The 17254-nt window shown below is 47.0% G+C and overlaps 1 protein-coding gene across 10 annotated transcripts in view; it reads left to right on the top strand.

Moving 5' to 3' along the window:
• GRAP2 (GRB2 related adaptor protein 2) overlaps window positions 1-17254 on the top strand; it is a 71406-nt gene that overhangs the window by 44055 nt on the left and 10097 nt on the right. For 8 of the 10 annotated variants that reach the window (XR_012418713.1, XM_045363586.3, XM_015457168.4 and 5 more), the window contains 3 exons: window positions 1923-2014; window positions 10623-10714; window positions 14880-14999. Coding sequence is in view for 9 of the 10 variants with exons in the window: in XM_015457168.4 (XP_015312654.2) it covers window positions 1923-2014; window positions 10623-10714; window positions 14880-14999 (304 nt within the window). In the remaining variant the exon portion in view is untranslated. Of the gene's footprint in view, window positions 1-1922; window positions 2015-10622; window positions 10715-14573; window positions 14669-14879; window positions 15000-17254 lie in introns of those variants that run through there. The other 2 variants (XM_065522095.2, XM_015457174.4) reach the window with 2 other exon arrangements.

Below are 17254 nucleotides of genomic sequence, written 5' to 3'. Positions count from 1 at the left end.
AAAAAGTATATTTGTGGTGCTGTTGTTTGGAAGTACGTTTTGACTGGTGATAAAGCTCAGAGAGTTAACTATGACATTTTACTTTGGCTCCTGGTCTATTTTTTGCTTAACATCTACCTTTGAATGGGTAATAGTCATCTCTGTAAATTACCTTCGAAAGACCGAACAATTGTGGAGAATCAGAGAAATGAGCCCCTTGCTATCACCCTGTTGCAGTCGCTTTAATCCTCTGATCTCTTGGCGTTTCACCCTCTCACTGGCAGCCACCTTCCTTATTTACCCAAATCTTGCTTACTTGGGTAGGAATTCCCACTGAGAGGACAACTGTGGTCCCAGTTGACTGGTCACTGAAAGTCTATTAGGTTAGAGGACATTTATTTTCTACCCCAAAGGGTTTGAAACTTAGGGAAATTTTGATCAACAAGAAAATAACAGCTTTCAAGATTGTCCTGACATTAAGATGTCTTAGCAGAGAATCACAGGATTTGATAGTCATGGAGATTAGGTCTCGAATTTCAATGAGAAAAGTTCATAGGAGATGGGAGTGACAGAAGAAAACTTGTGCTGATTTTGGTTAGGCTACCTTTGCTGGGGGAAAATGCATTCCATAAAATTATTTTAAAACGTAAATACTATTTAGCTTTATCTTGTATAATACTTTGCATATATATATATATATATATATATATGTAGATATAGATTTTTATTTTTTTTGAGACAGAGTCGTCACCCAGGCTGGAGTACAGTGGCACAATCTTGGATCACTGCAACCTCTGCCTCCTGGGTTCAAGCGATTATCTTGCCTCAGCCTCCTGAGTAGCTGGGATTACAGGCACGTGCCACTGCACCTAGCTAACTTTTGTATTTTTAGTAGAGACAGGATTTCACCATGTTGGCCAGGATGGTCTTGAACTCCTGACCTCAGGTGATCTGCCCGCCTCAACCTCCCAAAGTGCTGGGATTACAGGCATGAGCCACAGCACCTGGCCTGCATCTATAATTTGATTTAACCTTACAACTTTATTAATTGAATATTATGATCACCAATTTATAGATGAGGAAACAGAGACTCCAAGGGTTTAATTACTTGCCCAAGAGTGTACAGCTATCTACCAACAAAACTGGGACTGAGGCCAGCTCTCTTGCCATTACATCCCCACTGCCTCCTAAAGCACAACTCTAGTTCATACTAAATGTATTACATAGGCTGATTCATTTATCTTTACACAGGTCTCACACGTTACGAGAAGGGGGCCGCAATTTTAACTCAATTCAAAAGTGTTAACATCAAAATTTCCAAAATGTACTTGGTTTATAATATAATCATAAAATAAGTAATCTGACCAATTGAGTCTCCCAACTCGAAAACCAAAAAATGCTTTCTACTCTCAAACCATGCAGAAGGAAGCTGAGTTCCCCACTGGCCAGTGCTGTCTAATTCTCTTAAATGATTCAGATGTAAAAGAGGAAATGGCATCTGTCTAATTAACACTGCCTGTTTAAATATAGCTGCCAAGGGACAGCCTTGGGACAGTGTTTACAGAAGAGTCTTTCCAGCCCCTCGGGCCTCAAGTTACAAATGAGAGCAAGCCTTCCCTCCTTATCGGCTGCAAACAGACATGCCCCGAAAAGTGGTGTCAGGCCAGGATGATGAAAGGAGAAGGGAAAGGCTGCGGCTGGCCTTCATTTCCTGCTCCTGGCATCTAGGGATCCCAAGAATGATCCCAGGACCCAGATCCTATAGATTCCAGCAGCTCTTCCTGCAAACACAAGCGCTTGTTGTGCGCCTGAGCCTTGCTCTCCAGCCTGGAGACATCCATCTGCCCACTCTCCTAGGAACTGCTGATTACCAGGAAGCACCATGGGCTCTGCTGCCCTCCCCCTGGCAGAGAGGCACAATGACCACATTATTTCTCTTCCAGCTTCACGTTACAGCATGGAAGCTGTCGCCAAGTTTGATTTCACTGCCTCAGGTGAGGATGAACTGAGCTTTCACACTGGAGATGTTTTGAAGGTAGGTGACGTGGGGCCCCAGGGGAGCAATAGGGAGTTTCAGTTGCTCAGTAATCTGACAGTCCCTGCCTTTGTCTCTTAAGAACTGCATGTGGTTCCTTTTAAAAAGAGAAGTTCACCTTGATTCCCTTTGTGCACCCTTATAGCAGACACCAACCAGGCCAGGTGATGGAAATATAGAGTCGGCATAAGCCACCATCCTTGTCCTGGGAGGTTCGTAGCCTGGAGAGGGGAACACATCCACCCGAAGGGCTGTTACAGATGTTCTTGGCTAAGTTCTCAGGGAGCACAGGTGAGGGAACAAGTGATTCCACCTGGAAAGATGGGGGTTGTAGGAGTGCGTGCAATGTGAACATCAGGAATGCACTGAAGGTGACTTGGGCTTTTACCTAAAGCTCAGAGATGTGCAAGCCCTTGCTGAATTCAGGGAGCAGCGCCAGGCTCAGCAGAGCTGGAACTCAGGAGGAGAGGTTGTGGATAGAGACAGCTTGGGAAAGGCAGCCACAGAGGACATGGCTCAACAAAGGCCATGCACACCTGGCCACTCAGGGGCTTTTTAAAGCTTGTCCTCAGCCTGCACTTGAGTTGTAGAGGCCACTTTCTGGGCTGAAGTGGCCTTGGGCTTCTCCCTCATTCATGCACCATACTTTCAGACTCTACATCTTAGCCCTTGGGTTTTTTGTTTGTTTTGTTTTTTGTTTTTTGTTTTGTTTTGCAAAAGAGCGTAAGCCCTTCAAAAGGGCTTTTGGGAGTATGTGGAGCCAGACCCCCGCTGCCTGACCTCAGATCACCCTCAGATAGCCTGATTCCTGGTCCGCAGCAGTCCCGATGAGCCTTCTCGGATGTCCAGCAACACTGAGGCCATTAGTGTCTCGCCACGGAGAATTATGTTTGTTATACAAAGAACCTTATCAGCATGTGAGAGAGTGACTTTGAAAGTGTCTAAGGAGCACAAAACACCACAGAATGGCTTCTTTTGGAATATGAACATGCCCATTAGGTAGCCTTCTAACTGCTCTCAACTTTCAAGATCTAGTACCATGGTGGCAAAGCGTAGGCTTTCACGAACTTAAAATATGAGTTGGGCCTCCTGACCCAGGAAAACCTGTCTGTCACTGCTTTGGGATCTTACCAAGGTCCTGGAGGGACTTGCCGTGCAGTGAGAAGTTCCTGCTTTCTCTATGGGGCACTGTGACCATGTGACTGTCATCCACTGGAGACCATCCTTGCACCAACTTCCACCCTTGTCTTCCATTGCAAAGAGAAGCTGGTATCTTAAGTTTTCTCTATTCCCCAGCAAAAGAAAAGGAAAGGAAAAAAAACTTTGCTCAACTCTGCTTCCCAATCCAGCTCCTGATTTCTTTCCTCTCCTTTGTTGCTAATACTGGGAAGAATTTTCTACACTGGGTGTGCCTCACTTCCTCACTTCCCACTCATTCCACAACCCTCTGGAATCTCCCTTTTACCCTCCCCCCAACATTCTCTTGAAGTTCACCAGTGATCTCCTTAATGTGTAGTATAACGACCCTGTGGAAATGTCTGTGGGGCTGATACTGCTAACTGGCCCTCTGCTGGAAGCCCCTGTCTCCCTGGCTTTGGCAGCACCTCTGGGTTCTTCTCCTCCCTTCCTGAACACTCCTACAGGTCTCATCTCCAAGCATTCTTTTTCCTCTCTTGATCCTGAAATATATACTTCCCTGAAGGTGCTGCCTTTGGCTTTCTGATTCTTCTTCTCACTCTGAGCCACCTCTTCCTCTTCTCCGGCTGCAACCATCACCTCTGTGCTAAAGACCCTCAAGTCTATGGTTCATGTTCTAGCTCTGACCTTGCTCTTGAACTCCAGACCCAGACTTCCAATTGTCTGCTGGATGTCCCCATATGAACTCCAGCCCCTGACTTCGGATGCCCAGAATCACTCCAACCCCCATGCCCATCTCACCCCCACTTCCACCGAAGCCACTCTTCTTTCCATGTTCTAAGTATTGTCCTAGGTCAGTCACAAGCCAGGAGCCCCAGTTATCATCAGTGCCTCCCTTACCAAATCCTGGTGACCAGTAACCAACATCTCCTGAGCTCCTGTTCAGGGCCAGGATCTAGCTAAGTGGTTTGCAGACATGATTTCATCATCTGAGCAAACGTATGAGGTAGGCATTCATTTCCCCTCCATTTCACAGATGAGAAACTGAGGCTAGGGATGAAATCACATGTCCACAGTCACACAGCTAGAATGAAACCAATCCAGGACCTGGATAGAACTCTGTCTGACTCCTAAGCACTAAACTCTGCTCTGAATGTAATTTTTTCCTCATATCTCTCAAGCACGTCTCTTCTTCACCAGAAGGGAGTGTGAGTCAGTAAAAAGGAGCGTAGACTTTGAGTCAAATGGATCTTAGTTTGAATCCCAGCTTACTAGCCGTGGAGCCTGGGGCCCAGTCATCTGCCCTCTTTGAGCTTTAGTGTCTTCCTCAGCAAGTGGAGGTAGTATCTATCTTGCCACGTTGTGGAGAGGATTCGAGGTGATGACCCTGGCCCAACGCAGACGCCCAATAAATGGTGGCCTGCATTATCGGGATCATCCATCCCCGCTGCCTCTGACTGCTCAGATCATTGCGGCAGCTCCTTGACTGACCTCATTACCTCTTGTCTTTTTCCTCCTTCAATCATTCTACATACTAGTCCCAGAGGGATCTTTCCAGACAAATCGAATCATATCATTTCCTTGCTCAAAAGCATTCAGGGGTTTCCAATTACCAATTGATTGAGATTGAAAACATCTGGCCCCAAACCACTGTCCAATGTCATTATGCACATGTACACATGTGTGCACACACACACAGACATCTGTGTGGACGTAACGCCCGCAGGTTGCACTGCAATGTATACACCACCCTTTCTCAGCCTCTCCCCTATATACTCCGAGTGCCCCTCTCCCACACACACACATATTTGACCTCCTGTACCATGGAAACCTCACTGGTCCTCCCTACTCGCTACCATCGCAGGGAAACAAATCACTCCCTCCTCAGCTCCTCCCCAACATTTCACACAAACTTCACTCATTTCCAGGCACTTATGATTTTGCCTCACATGGCAGCTATTTATAGGCAGGCCATGACCCTGTGGTCTCATGCACCCTCTATTTCTGCCTCTCATTGCTGCCTTTGCCCGGTGGGATCCTAATTGCTCATTTACGTGTTGTCTACTCCACTAGCCAAAGCTGTGCAAAGGCAGGGGCCGTGTCTGCCTCAATGTCTAGAATAGCTGTGCCTGGAACTCCCTGATATTTGGTGAATGAATGACTTCAATTCCTCTCCATTCCCTGAGAGCAATGTCATCATGCACGTGTGCACTCAATGCCAGGTTCATCTTTGTGTCTTCACAGCATCTAACACAAGTCATGGCCCAAAATAGATACCCAGTACATATTTCTTGAATTGCTAAATTGCATTTCTTCCTGTTCATTTAGAATTCCGTCGGAAAGCCAACCCCCTCCCTCTTTTCAAATTCTGTCCATTGCAGGTAAAGAGCAAAATGGGGAGGGCTTGTTGACTGAGCCCCACAGAATGTCTGCAGGATGGTGGTTGGTTCCCATGCCTGGGGCTCCCCACATGTAATTGCAGTGTCTGCCCCCTCAATGGGTAACACAGGCAGGATCCTCACAAGTACTTTCAAAGCCAGTTCCTGACTACTCCAGCAACTCGCTTGTGGGATTCTCTGACTCATTTGGCCTTTTGTGCTCAAGACTAAACAGAGGTTTTCATTAGAAAGGTACAAAAAAAGTCTGAGCAGCCACTCACCCTCAACAGACCATGAGTTTCCTGGGGCAGAGGCCCCAGCTTATCTCCATATTTCATGCACCTAAGTGCAATCAGCAGGTGCTCACTAGATGCTGATCTACACGGCATGGTAAACAAGATGGTGGACAGGAAAACGCCACTATATGACTTGATCTTGCTTCTTCTATGACAGAAACATTTGAAAACTCAGGAATCAGATTTTTTTTCCTATTCATGCCACAAAGGTGCATGTCACCATACCTGCAGCTACACACAGAACCAGGCTCACATTTGAATTTGCCATTAAATTTGCCAGCAGCTTTGAAAAATGTCTCTTGACCCAGTCCATTTCTGTCTCCTTCTGTAATGCATCTAATGCGACCTCATTTCTTCCTGCTAAAATAGCAACCTAAAAGCACTAAGAGTTAATTCTACGTAATTTGCTTCTTCAACTCTTCAGATTTCTGCTATGCTTCTAAAAGCTACAATTTCATCCAATTTAAGAATTCTTCCTGCTGTAATTTGGCCCTTCTCTTCCCACGTCTAACTTATGCTCAGGCCATGTAACCCAGAAAATCATCTCTTAGGGAACATTATAAGAATTAAACAGTAAAGAGTAAAACTTCAAGTGTTCAGGCTGAACGCCTCGCTCAGGTTTACACGATGGGTACACGAGATAGGGGGACCGAACAGATGGAGAGATGAGAAGAAGAACAGGAAGTGCGGGGCCCTGGGCCCACAACGGCAGGAGGAAACCATCTCCCCTCCCCTCAAATACCTTTCTTTGCAGAAAATGAGAATTTTTTTTTTAAAACCTCACCTTCTATACATGGTAAAAAGCCTGTGAATTCACCTCTCTAGAAACACAGTGTCAGGCAGACCAAGCACCAGGTGGCGGAGAGAAATGGCTGGCATTGTGGGATAATCTTTCAGTTTCTAGAGGAGGTCTGAGGCATGATAATTAAAATTACAGAGCTGCTTTCAGGTCAGAAAACGAAGTACAAAGTGTGGGGTTTTTTTAGTTTTTGAGACAGTCTTGCTCTGTCGCCCGGGCTGGAGTGCAGTAGTGCGATCTCGGCTCACTGCAACCTCCGCCTCCCGGGTTCAAGCAATTCTCATGGCTCAGCCTCCCAAGTAGCTGAGATTATAGGCATGCACCACCATCCCTGGCTAATTTTTGTCTTTTTGGTAGAGATCAGATTTTGCCATGTTGGCCAGGCTGGTCTCAAACTCCTGACCTCAGGTCATCCACCTGCCTCAGCCTCCCAAAGTGCTGGGATTACAGGCATGAGCCACGGCACCTAGCCTCAAAGTGTGGTTCTTAGGGTGATAAGCCAGTTTCCAAATGGCCTCTGTTACCCCTTTCTGTGACATTTGCTACCCTGGCCAAACAGCGCATTCCCGTGTGACGGGAGAAAGGAATTCCAACGCCATGAATTCAGGAGCGATGGATGGAGTGCAGTGCTCTTGATTCTTTACGTGGCTACGAGGCACTGCTGCTGGGTTTCCTAGTTCTTTTGACCTAGATTTTCTGCTTCCTCCCTTGCCCCCTTAGCACACACATACCCACATGTCCTTGGTGACACCAACAGTCACATTTGATGTTAGAAACTACAGAGTTTTCTGTTCTCAGCAATCTCGAACTCAAATGTGGGACACTTTTATTTCTTCAGAATAAATGACTAAATTCAAAACATACACACATACTGCTTTAAAGAATACATAAACCCTTCCATGTCCTATTCAGAGCTGGAGGCCTCCCTCGTAAGAATACCACATTTGATGGAATTGTATTTTTTTGAAAAGAGTCTACACTTTCTGAAGGACTTTCAGGTACCAGGGCTCATTTGATCCTCACATCAGCTCTGTGAGGTGCTAGATGGCTATTATTATCCCCAGTTTTCACATGGCTAATTGACTTGGCCAAGATCACATATCTAGTGATGGAGCCAAGCTAGAAACCAGGTCTTCTGATTCCCAACCCACAACACTGTCCCCTTCCTTCCACCTTGGAGTGATGTTAGAAATAGGTCATCATCTCCGCTCAAGCACTTAGTTCTTTCCATTATCTTCCCATCTTCTTTTCTGGGAGAGAGAAGTCCACGGGCCCTGTGACTTCAACTCCACCCACTTTCTGATGACTCTGAAACCCCAAGCCCCACCCTCACCCTCTCTCCTGGATCCAGACTGACATATCCAGCTGCTTCCTGAGCTTTTCTTCTCAGTTGAATAATTCAATTCACAATCACTGCATGCAATCTGAAGCCCATGAGCCCTTTCTCAGCCCTGCCTCCTCTCGTGTATCTTCTATTTCTATAAAGCCATCACCACCTACTCAGTCTCCCAAGCCAGAAATCCAGTGGCATCCCAGAATCCTCTTCTCTCTTAGCTTCCAAGATTGGCCAAGAAATCCTGCCTGTTTGCTTCCTGAATTTCTCTAAAATATATCCTCGCCTCTTCTTAGCCCAGGCCCTATCATCTCTTGCCTGGAGGGCTGCGCTCATCTTCCTACAGTTTATCTCCCAACTTTAGCCTTCCAATCTATCTTCACATTCTGATCTCTGATACAGAACTCTCTCTCTCTCTCTCTCTCTGTCTCTCTGTCTCTCTGTCTCTCTGTCTCTCTCTCTCTGAATTAGAGACAGAGCCTGTCTCTGTTGTCCAGGCTGTAGTACAATGGTGCAATCAGAGCTCACTATAGCCTTTAACTCCTGGGCTCACGCGCTCCTCCCGCTTCAGCCTCCTGAGTAGCTAGGACTACAGATGCACTTCCACCACGCCTTGCTAGGTTTTATTTTTATATTCATAGAGACAAGGTCTCGCTTTGTTGCCCAGGCTGGTCTCAAACTCCTGGGCTCAAGCAATCGTCCCGCTTGGGCCTCCTAAAGTGCTGGCATTACAGGCATGAGCCATCACACCCAGCGAGAGCTCTTTCTGAACTCTAATTCTCACTGTTATTTCCCTGCTCAAAATCCTTTAAGGGCTGCCCCTACATTTCAAGATATTCACAGTCTACATTCCAGCCACCTGGAGGCATTTCATTCCCAGAATGCACCACACCTCCTCAGAGCTGAAGGAGGAAGTTCCATTGCCATCTGACTTGGCCTCAGTAACTCCTTTCATCGCTGAGGCAAGTGGTCTCTGCTCCACATATGAATGCCTTTTCTATCTATTTCTGCTTTCTTCTTTATCATCGTACTTCTATCAGTTAAGATATTTTCAGGAACAAGAAACATAAACTAAAAATGGCTTAAACAATAACAAAGACTTGTAATTTCTCAAAGTCCAGAAGTAGGAAGGCTCCTGGGTATCATCTAATTCAGTGGTTCAGTGCATTATCAGGGTTCTTTCCATCTTTTGCTCTGCTATCCTTATTTAGAATTATTGTTCTAGTCTATATCATAGACTTAAAAAAAGATTTGTTTTTTAAGAGAGAGTCTTACTCTGTTTCCCAGGCTGGATTGCAGTGGCAAGATCACGGTTCACTGCAACCTCGCCTCCTGGGTTCAAGCAATTCTCCTGTGTCAGCCTCCCAAGTAGCTGGGATTACAGGCATGTGCCACCAGGCCCGGCTACTTTTAGTATTTTTAGTAGAGACGGCGTTCCACCATGACGGACAGGCTGGTCTTGAACTCCTGGCCTCAACTGATCTATGCTCCTTGGCCTCTCAAAGTGCTGGGATTACAGGTGTGAGCCACCACGCCTGGCCTCAGACTTTCAAAACATTCTCAGTGGCAGTGCCAAATATTTGTCTTTTAATGGTGAATCTCATTTTTTGAGAAACCAGAAGCCACATACAGTCAAGTCTGGTGAGTAATATGACTAACCAAGGTAGACAATAACATGTGGGGTCACAGTCAAAGTGAGGCCACAGAGTAACAAGACAGAACTTTTGGTTTTGCTTGGGATCTGGCTCTAAAAGCAAGTTTAGAAAAGGCATCCCCAGTATCTTGAGTTCCAGCCAAACTATCTGTGAAATACACAGCATGTGAACACAAAGAGTTACTGTTTCCAAAGCTGGCCCCACTGGGATGTTTAAGTTTTAATCTGCCTGTTTAAAAAACAAAAATTAAATTTTTGAAAGTTTCCTGGGCCAGGCCTGGTGGTTCATACCTGTAATCCCAGCACTTTGGGAGGTCAAGGCAGGTGGATCACTAGGTCAAAAGATCAAGACAATCCTGGCCAACATGGTGGAACTCGTCTCTACTAAAAATACGAACAGTTAGCCAGACGTGGTGGTGCATGCCTGTAATCCCAGGTACTTGGGAGGCTGAGGCAGGAGGATCACTTGGACCCAGGAGGTAGAGGTTGCAGTGAGCTGAGATCGCACCACTGCACCCCAGCCTGGCAACAGAGCAAGACTCCATCTCAAAAAAACAAAAAACAAACAAACAAACAGAAAAGTTTCCTGGTAACCTGGAAGAGAAAAAAAAAACCAAAAAACTATGGAGTAGCCACTCTTGGCTTCCCACCATCTGCTCAGATGAGGAACTTAAGGTGCTACCTGGGACAAATGAATTTCCAAAATAGAAGAAGGGATTCAGGGAAGTCCCTGAGTGCTGAATCTGGGAGGCCAAGCCACAGTGGGGTGACATAAGTGGACAGCACAAGTGGACAGAAATAACTCGGGATGAGGAGAAGCTGACTCCAAAGGCAAACCCACGGCTCCTCTACAGGCCTGGGGTAAATCCTAGAACAGCTGTTCAGTTCTTTCAACTTATTAACATATTTTCCCTCTAAGTCCAAAAGGTCCTTCTTTGCCCTACAGCCCCTTTCTCTTGTTTTTTGGTGTCCTCCCTCCAATGTCTTTGTCTTTCCTTTTCTTCCATGTAGATTTTGAGTAACCAAGAGGAGTGGTTTAAGGCGGAGCTTGGGAGCCAGGAAGGATATGTGCCCAAGAATTTCATAGACATCCAGTTTCCCGAGTAAGTATTCACAGCCTGCTGAGATGGGCCTACCCCCACACACTCCTCTGACTTTCCCAGCAATCACTACAATTGTCCATGGGAACCCAGGACATTGTCAAAAATGGCTGACTCTGGAGATCTCTCCAGAGAGACGCCAGAGCATGCAGCTGAAGGCCAGGGCAGGCGGGAGACTTTGCATTTCATTTCATTCCCTTTTGATGTTTACACCATGTGTGTGTATTGCTATTTTAAGTATTTCTTTCCTTTTTTTTTTTTTAGTTTTTTTTGTGAGTCAGGGTCTCACTCTGTCACCCAGGCTGGAGTGTGGTGACTCCATCACCACTCACTGCAGCCTAAAACTCCTGGGCTCAACCATCCTCTCACCTCAGCCTCCCGAGTTGCTGGAATTACAGGCACATGCCACCACGCCGGGCTAGTTTTTCTGTTTTTAGTAGAGACAGGGTTTCACCATGTTGGCCAGGCTGGTCCCCAACTCCTGACCTCACGTGATCTGCTGCCTCAGCCTCCCAAAGTGCTGGGATTACAGGCATGAGCCACTGTGCCCAGCCTATTTTAAGTTTTGGAGGTTTTTTGGTTTGTTTGTTTGTTTGTTTTGTTTGTTTTGAGACGGAGTCTTGCTCTGTTGCAAAGGCTAGAGTGTATCTCAGCTCATTGCAATTCTCCTGTCTCAGCCTCCCTAGTAGCTGGAATTACAGGCGCATGTCACCACACTTGGCTAACTTTTGTATTTTTAGTAGAAACGGGGTTTCACCATGATGGACAAGCTGATCTCAAACTCTTGAACTCAGGTGATCCACCTGCATTGGCCTCCCAAAGTGCTGGGATTACAGGTATGAGCCACTACGCCTGGCCTATTTTAAGTTTTTATAAAATGAGTTTGTAAACTCAAATTACCTATAGTGATTTCAATCACAGGGTTCCCTAGAATTCCAAAGGGGGCGCTATTGGCCACCCCACTTTGAGAGCTGCTCTCCTAAGCACTTCTCTGTGACCTCCCAATCCTAACCATCCTCACCAGGCTCTCAGCCTTCACTGGGTGGGTGGACAGACAGACACTCCCTGCCTTCAGTAAAGCGTGCTCACCCCAGTGAGAGAAGTCAGTGGGGGAAGGGGAAGTTCTCTTCCTAAAGAGGAAATGCAAAATTGAGATTGGGCTTCGTTTGTCTCAAGAATTGACCACAAGGGTTAGATAGAAATCTAATCTTGCCTCAGAACCAGGGTCTAGCTCAAAGAGCAAAAGTTTGTTAGAAAACCACAGTAGTATTGGTGACTCCAGCGAGGTACAGGAGCAACACTCATGGTGAACCTGAACTGACCACCAAACCAAGAGAATGACCACTGACCTTGACAGGGCCCTTGATGCTGCCCAGGAATCTGCTCGGTGACCTCTGCATACCCCACCTGCTCCTCAAACCTCCAGCCCCTCCCTGCATCACTCTCAGCCTGTGACCTTGATTCCAGGTTCTCTGGAACAATGAAAGCCACCAGAAGTGAAGCTCCCAGATTCCTCACCCCCCACCCCACCCCTACCACATCCACCTGCCTCCCACAAATGTGCTCAAACAGTCGGCCTTTCCTGCAGCTGGCTGGAAGGAACTGTCGCTGCTTCTAGCAGAAATTCTCTCTCTCTCTCTCCCACATCAACCTCCTTTCCCTCTCTGCTTGATCATTCCTGTCAGCAAACACACATGCTGCAATTTCTTTCAACGTACCAAAACACAAACAAACAAAACCGAACCCAGAGGCCAGGTGGGTTTTGTGGTGGCTGATTCCTGTAGTCCCAGACCTTTTAGAGGCTGAGGGAGGAGGATCACTTGAGGCTAGGAGTTTGAGACCAGCCTGGGCAACATAGCGAGACCCATCTCTACAAAAAAATGTTTTAAATTAGCTGGGCGTGGTGGCATGCACCTGTAGTCCCAGCTGCTTGGGAGGCTGAGGCAGAAGGATCGCTTGAGCCTGGGAGTTCAAGGCTGTGGTGGGCTGTGATTACATCACTGCACTCCAGTCTGGGCAGCAGAGAGAGACTCTGTTTCAAAGAAAAAAAAAAAAATTAAATAATAATAAACAAATAAAACAAGAAAACGCTTAATATCAAATCCCCTTGCAGTTGCCACTCCATCTCTTCAAAAGGAGTGTGTATATTTGCTGCTTCCAACTCCTCATCTCCCGACCTTTCCCGCCAGGCACGCCATGGGCTGCAGCTCCCAGGGGTCATCTCAGCCTGACCTGCCCTGGGGATCCCCCTCCCACTGGAACACCTTCTTCATTTTGGCTCCAGAACATCCTTCCTCCGTTTGTCCTCCCACTGCCCTGGCTTCTCCTCCTCAGTCTGTTGTGTTGGTTCCTCCCACACCCCAGTCCCCTACAGGTTTAGAATGTTTCCTTTTCAGTGAGGTCTTTCTCATCACCATACCTTATATTAATCTCCCACCCGCAGCGCCCCATCTCTGAAACAGAAAAAAAAATCTGTTTTCATATTCTCTACAGCACTTACCATCATCTGGCACACTGCAGGTCTTAATTATTTTGTTCTTTTGTTTGTGTCCCCCTCGACTAGAACGTAAGCTCCCTGAGGGCAGGGGTAGGAGTCTGTTCTGCCCACTACCATGTCCTCAGTGCGCAGGAGGGGGCCCAGCACAATACTAGATGTTCAGTAAAGCTTTTGAATGAATGAATGAATATGTAATATTGAAACCATAACCACTCATGTCTAATATGCAATGTGTGGTAATTTTTACAAATCTTGAAAGAAGCCCCCATCAGATTGCAGTCGGAGGACAAATGGGTATTTCCTAAATCCCCTTCACTTCTAAAATATTTCCTTTGCGATACGGCTGCTGTGGTGCATACCCTATTCCTTTTCCCATCCCCGTTACATTTCCCACACATGGCAGTGGTATGTGTGGTAGTCTCTTGTTTAGCCCTGTAGAATTGTGTGGCAAATACTCAGGCAGAATTTCCAGGTCACCAGAAACTGCTGCTTTCAGCCCCCTCAGAGCACAGCCAACCTTCCCCCTCAGTCCCGGAGGGGGACTCAGTCTCCAATAAGTACCTCCTTCCTGCTACCCTTGTCTCAGGTTCCCAAATTCTAGAAAGCACAGAGAATTGCTCACAAAGGAATCCAAAGCCAAGGCCTAACAGGCTTTTATCTTCAAGGAACATGCATATGAACCTTCTGGTGGCAGCAATTAGAGCAGCCACCTTGAAGCAATGTGACACAGTCCCACCTTTGGCCGCTGAGTGATTGTAGACACTCATTTTGCTTGTCTGTGGTCGAGAGAGGTCTCTAGCCTCCTGCCTTGAGGCTGCAGCCACAGCTTGCCTGGCCCTGTGTAAGTGTTTGACCTATTTCATACATGCCACGCTGTGTGCAGCTGTACCTCCAGGGGCTGCCACCCTGACCGTTCTGCTGATAGAGCGGTTTCTCCTGTTTCTTCTTTTCCACAGTAAAGATTATTTCCCAGCCTGGATTTTTGGGGCAGGCCCAGGATCTGGTTGTATAGACACCGCTCTCTGGCTGCTGCCACGTCGCTCATTTCCAAGTGTGTACACTGGACTCCCTAGAAACACTGCAGCCTCTGCTAGGCACACTGAGCAAAGCCCCCTTGTGCTCCATGCCCACCTAGGTAATATGAGACCCTGGGCTGTAACTCTCCTTTAATGCCCAGGAAGGAGCTTCTAGGCCACTGAGGCCTCAGTGCAGGCATGAGCACCCCAGGCCCTGTTCAGCCAGCTGCACCTGGTTGGCCCCAGTGCCTGAAGCCTTCCCTTCCCTCCCCGGTGCATCCTCTGTCCCCGCAGCTCCGGTCTATCTCTTCCACAGCTGCCGGCAGGCGGCTGCTTCCTGCAGTGAGTCACTCCCACACTGCCCCATTTTGGTGCAGCGACACATTTCCATGATTGTTTCCCAGGCTGGAGAGAGACTTCTCCTGGAGAGAAGGAACAAAGAGGGTGAGTCAAGGGGAACGCTCCCTCGCCTTTCCTGAAAGCTGCCCGGAGCACTGTTTGATTTCAAACAGCCCCTGGCCCCTCTTTGGTCTCTCTCTGCTCCCTATTGTACAGAGTCCCCAGCCTCTTTCCCTCTGCGTCACCTCTTCTTCACGTCTCCCTCCTGTCACTCCTGTGTCTCATCCTGATCCTCTTGTTTGATCTCGCCCCACAGATGGTTTCACGAAGGCCTCTCTCGACACCAGGCAGAGAACTTACTGATGGGCAAGGAGGTTGGTTTCTTCATCATCCGGGCCAGCCAGAGCTCCCCAGGGGACTTCTCCATCTCTGTCAGGTACTGACCATTCCTGACACCGCCTTGACCCTTCTCAGCCTGTTAACCTCCCAGAATGCCGAAGCCATGAAGGGACCTCTGGAATATGACCCAATGGTCAGAAGCATGGTGGCCTAGGGGCCAAGCATGGCAGCAGCTTCACAACCTGCTGTTCCCAGTGCCTCCCCAGAACACACGCACACCACTCCTTAGCACACTGGTGTGTATTCAAAATTATTTCTATGCCCATCTGCCTCCCCTTCTAGCCCAGGTGCTTCTGAAAGGGCAGGATTTTCCTCTACTTCATCTTTATGCCTTTAACAGTGTCTTAAACAAAATAGAGACACTCAGTGAGTATTTGTGGAAGGAAGAAGGGGTAGGAGGAGGAGAACTCCCACTTGTCCAGATCCATCTGGGGGTTTAAATCTTAACCTTTTCTTTTATGATTGATGCATATCTGAAGAAGAGTCAGGGAAAAATAGAAATCTCAAGTCATTGCTGTAGGATGTACAAGGGCGGAAAAGGTGTGGCACCTTTCTTCGCCCATCAGAAGAGTCACAGCTGACACTCCTACAAGACAGGTGAACGAGGAGAGTGGACACATTTGTTTAATCAAAAACTCATGTGACACAGAAGCCTTCAGAAATGAAGACTCAAAACCCAGGGAAAGCCGTATATTTTTATGCTTAGGTTCGACAAAGGATAGACAGCCCTGTCGAAATGGGATTGGGCAAAGGGGGTTTGATCTAAGGTAACAGACTGAGGTGGGAAATTGAACAAGGCCTGTCCCAAGTTTTGTTTTCTTTTTCTTTTTCTTTTTTTTTGGGGGGATGGGGGGACAGGGTCTTGATCTGTTGCCCAGGCTGGAGTGCAGTGACGCAATCATCGCTTACCACAGCCTCTGTGTCCCAGGCTCAAGCCATCTTCCCACCTCAGCCTCTCGAGTAGCTGGGGATACAGGTGCACACCACCACACCTGGCTAATATTATTTTTTTAACTTATTTTTTTTGTAGAGACTGGGTCTTACTATGTTGCCTGGGCTGATCTCAAACTCCTGGCTTTAAGCAATCCTCCTGCCTTGGCCTCCCTAATAGTGACCCTTCTAGTCTCTCTGACCCACTGTGGGGAAGAGGAATTCTAATTTCTATGACTCACGCACGGGGAGAAAGAGGAGCGGGAGACCAGAGGTCAGGAAAAGGCCAAAGGAAGACTTTGCTTCCAAGGCTACTTGTGAAGCCTTCCAATCTCCTTTGGTTCAAAGCACTCAGCATGCCAAGGGGTATCATTTTCTGAGCCCCAACAAATACATATATAGTTGTAGGCAGCTGAACAAAAAGAAAGGCTACTTCAACACAGTACAGTACAACAAAACCGAAAACAAGAGAACAGAGCCGAGGAGGGCCAGGAGTGGGGGAGGACTGTAACAGCGAAATCTCACTAAGGTGCAGCACCCCATAGGAAGTGACTCAGTCCATGTGTAGACATTACACAGCCCCAAACTCAGAAGCCCAATTCGGAACACTGTGTGTGGTCAGCATGTTGGGGATCGCAAGTCACGTATCAGACTTGACCACATGTGAAACTGCAAGAATATAATGCTGTTAGCAGATCAGGAGAAGTACAGTAAAACGTTACTGTCAGGTTATTGACAGGAAATACCGATCTGGTTGATTCAATATATTTTGAAAGGCATGTGGCTTTGTTTTAAGGACAGAAATCCAATCTCAAGTAATAAACTGTGGCCACTTTGCTATTTAGAAAGAATGGATATTTGAAAGGATAGGTAGGAAGGACTTAAAAATAACAAGTCAACAATTTGTATGCCTGCATACCTTTAAAGTGGTCTCTTTAGCATTGCCCTTGCAATCTTGCTTAAACTCTTAATTTTCCTCAAGAAAAACTTTATTTTCATAGCTTGGAGAATGGTAAACTTTAGTTCAGGCCAATATTGATGTATCACAAATTCTAATCTTGTTAGGTCTTAATTAACGAAATTTTGCTCCATTAACGTATATTACAAGTCCAGGTTGGGCGCTGTGGCTCATGCCTGTAATCCCAGCACTTTGGGAGGCTGAGGTGGGAGGATTGCTTGAGCCAACGAGTTGGAGACCAGCCAGGGCAACATAACAAGACCTCATCTCTACTAAAAATAAAAAATTAACCCAGTGTGGTGGCACATGCCTGTGGTCCCAACTACTTGGAAGGCTGAGGTGAAGGGATTGTTGGGGCCTGGGAGGTTGAGGCTGTGGTGAGCCAAGGTTGTGCCACTGCACTC

Source organism: Macaca fascicularis, chromosome 10 (assembly GCF_037993035.2).
Source record: "Macaca fascicularis isolate 582-1 chromosome 10, T2T-MFA8v1.1".
Lineage (NCBI taxonomy): Eukaryota > Metazoa > Chordata > Mammalia > Primates > Cercopithecidae > Macaca > Macaca fascicularis.
This window is presented reverse-complemented; position numbering and strand designations above follow the sequence as displayed.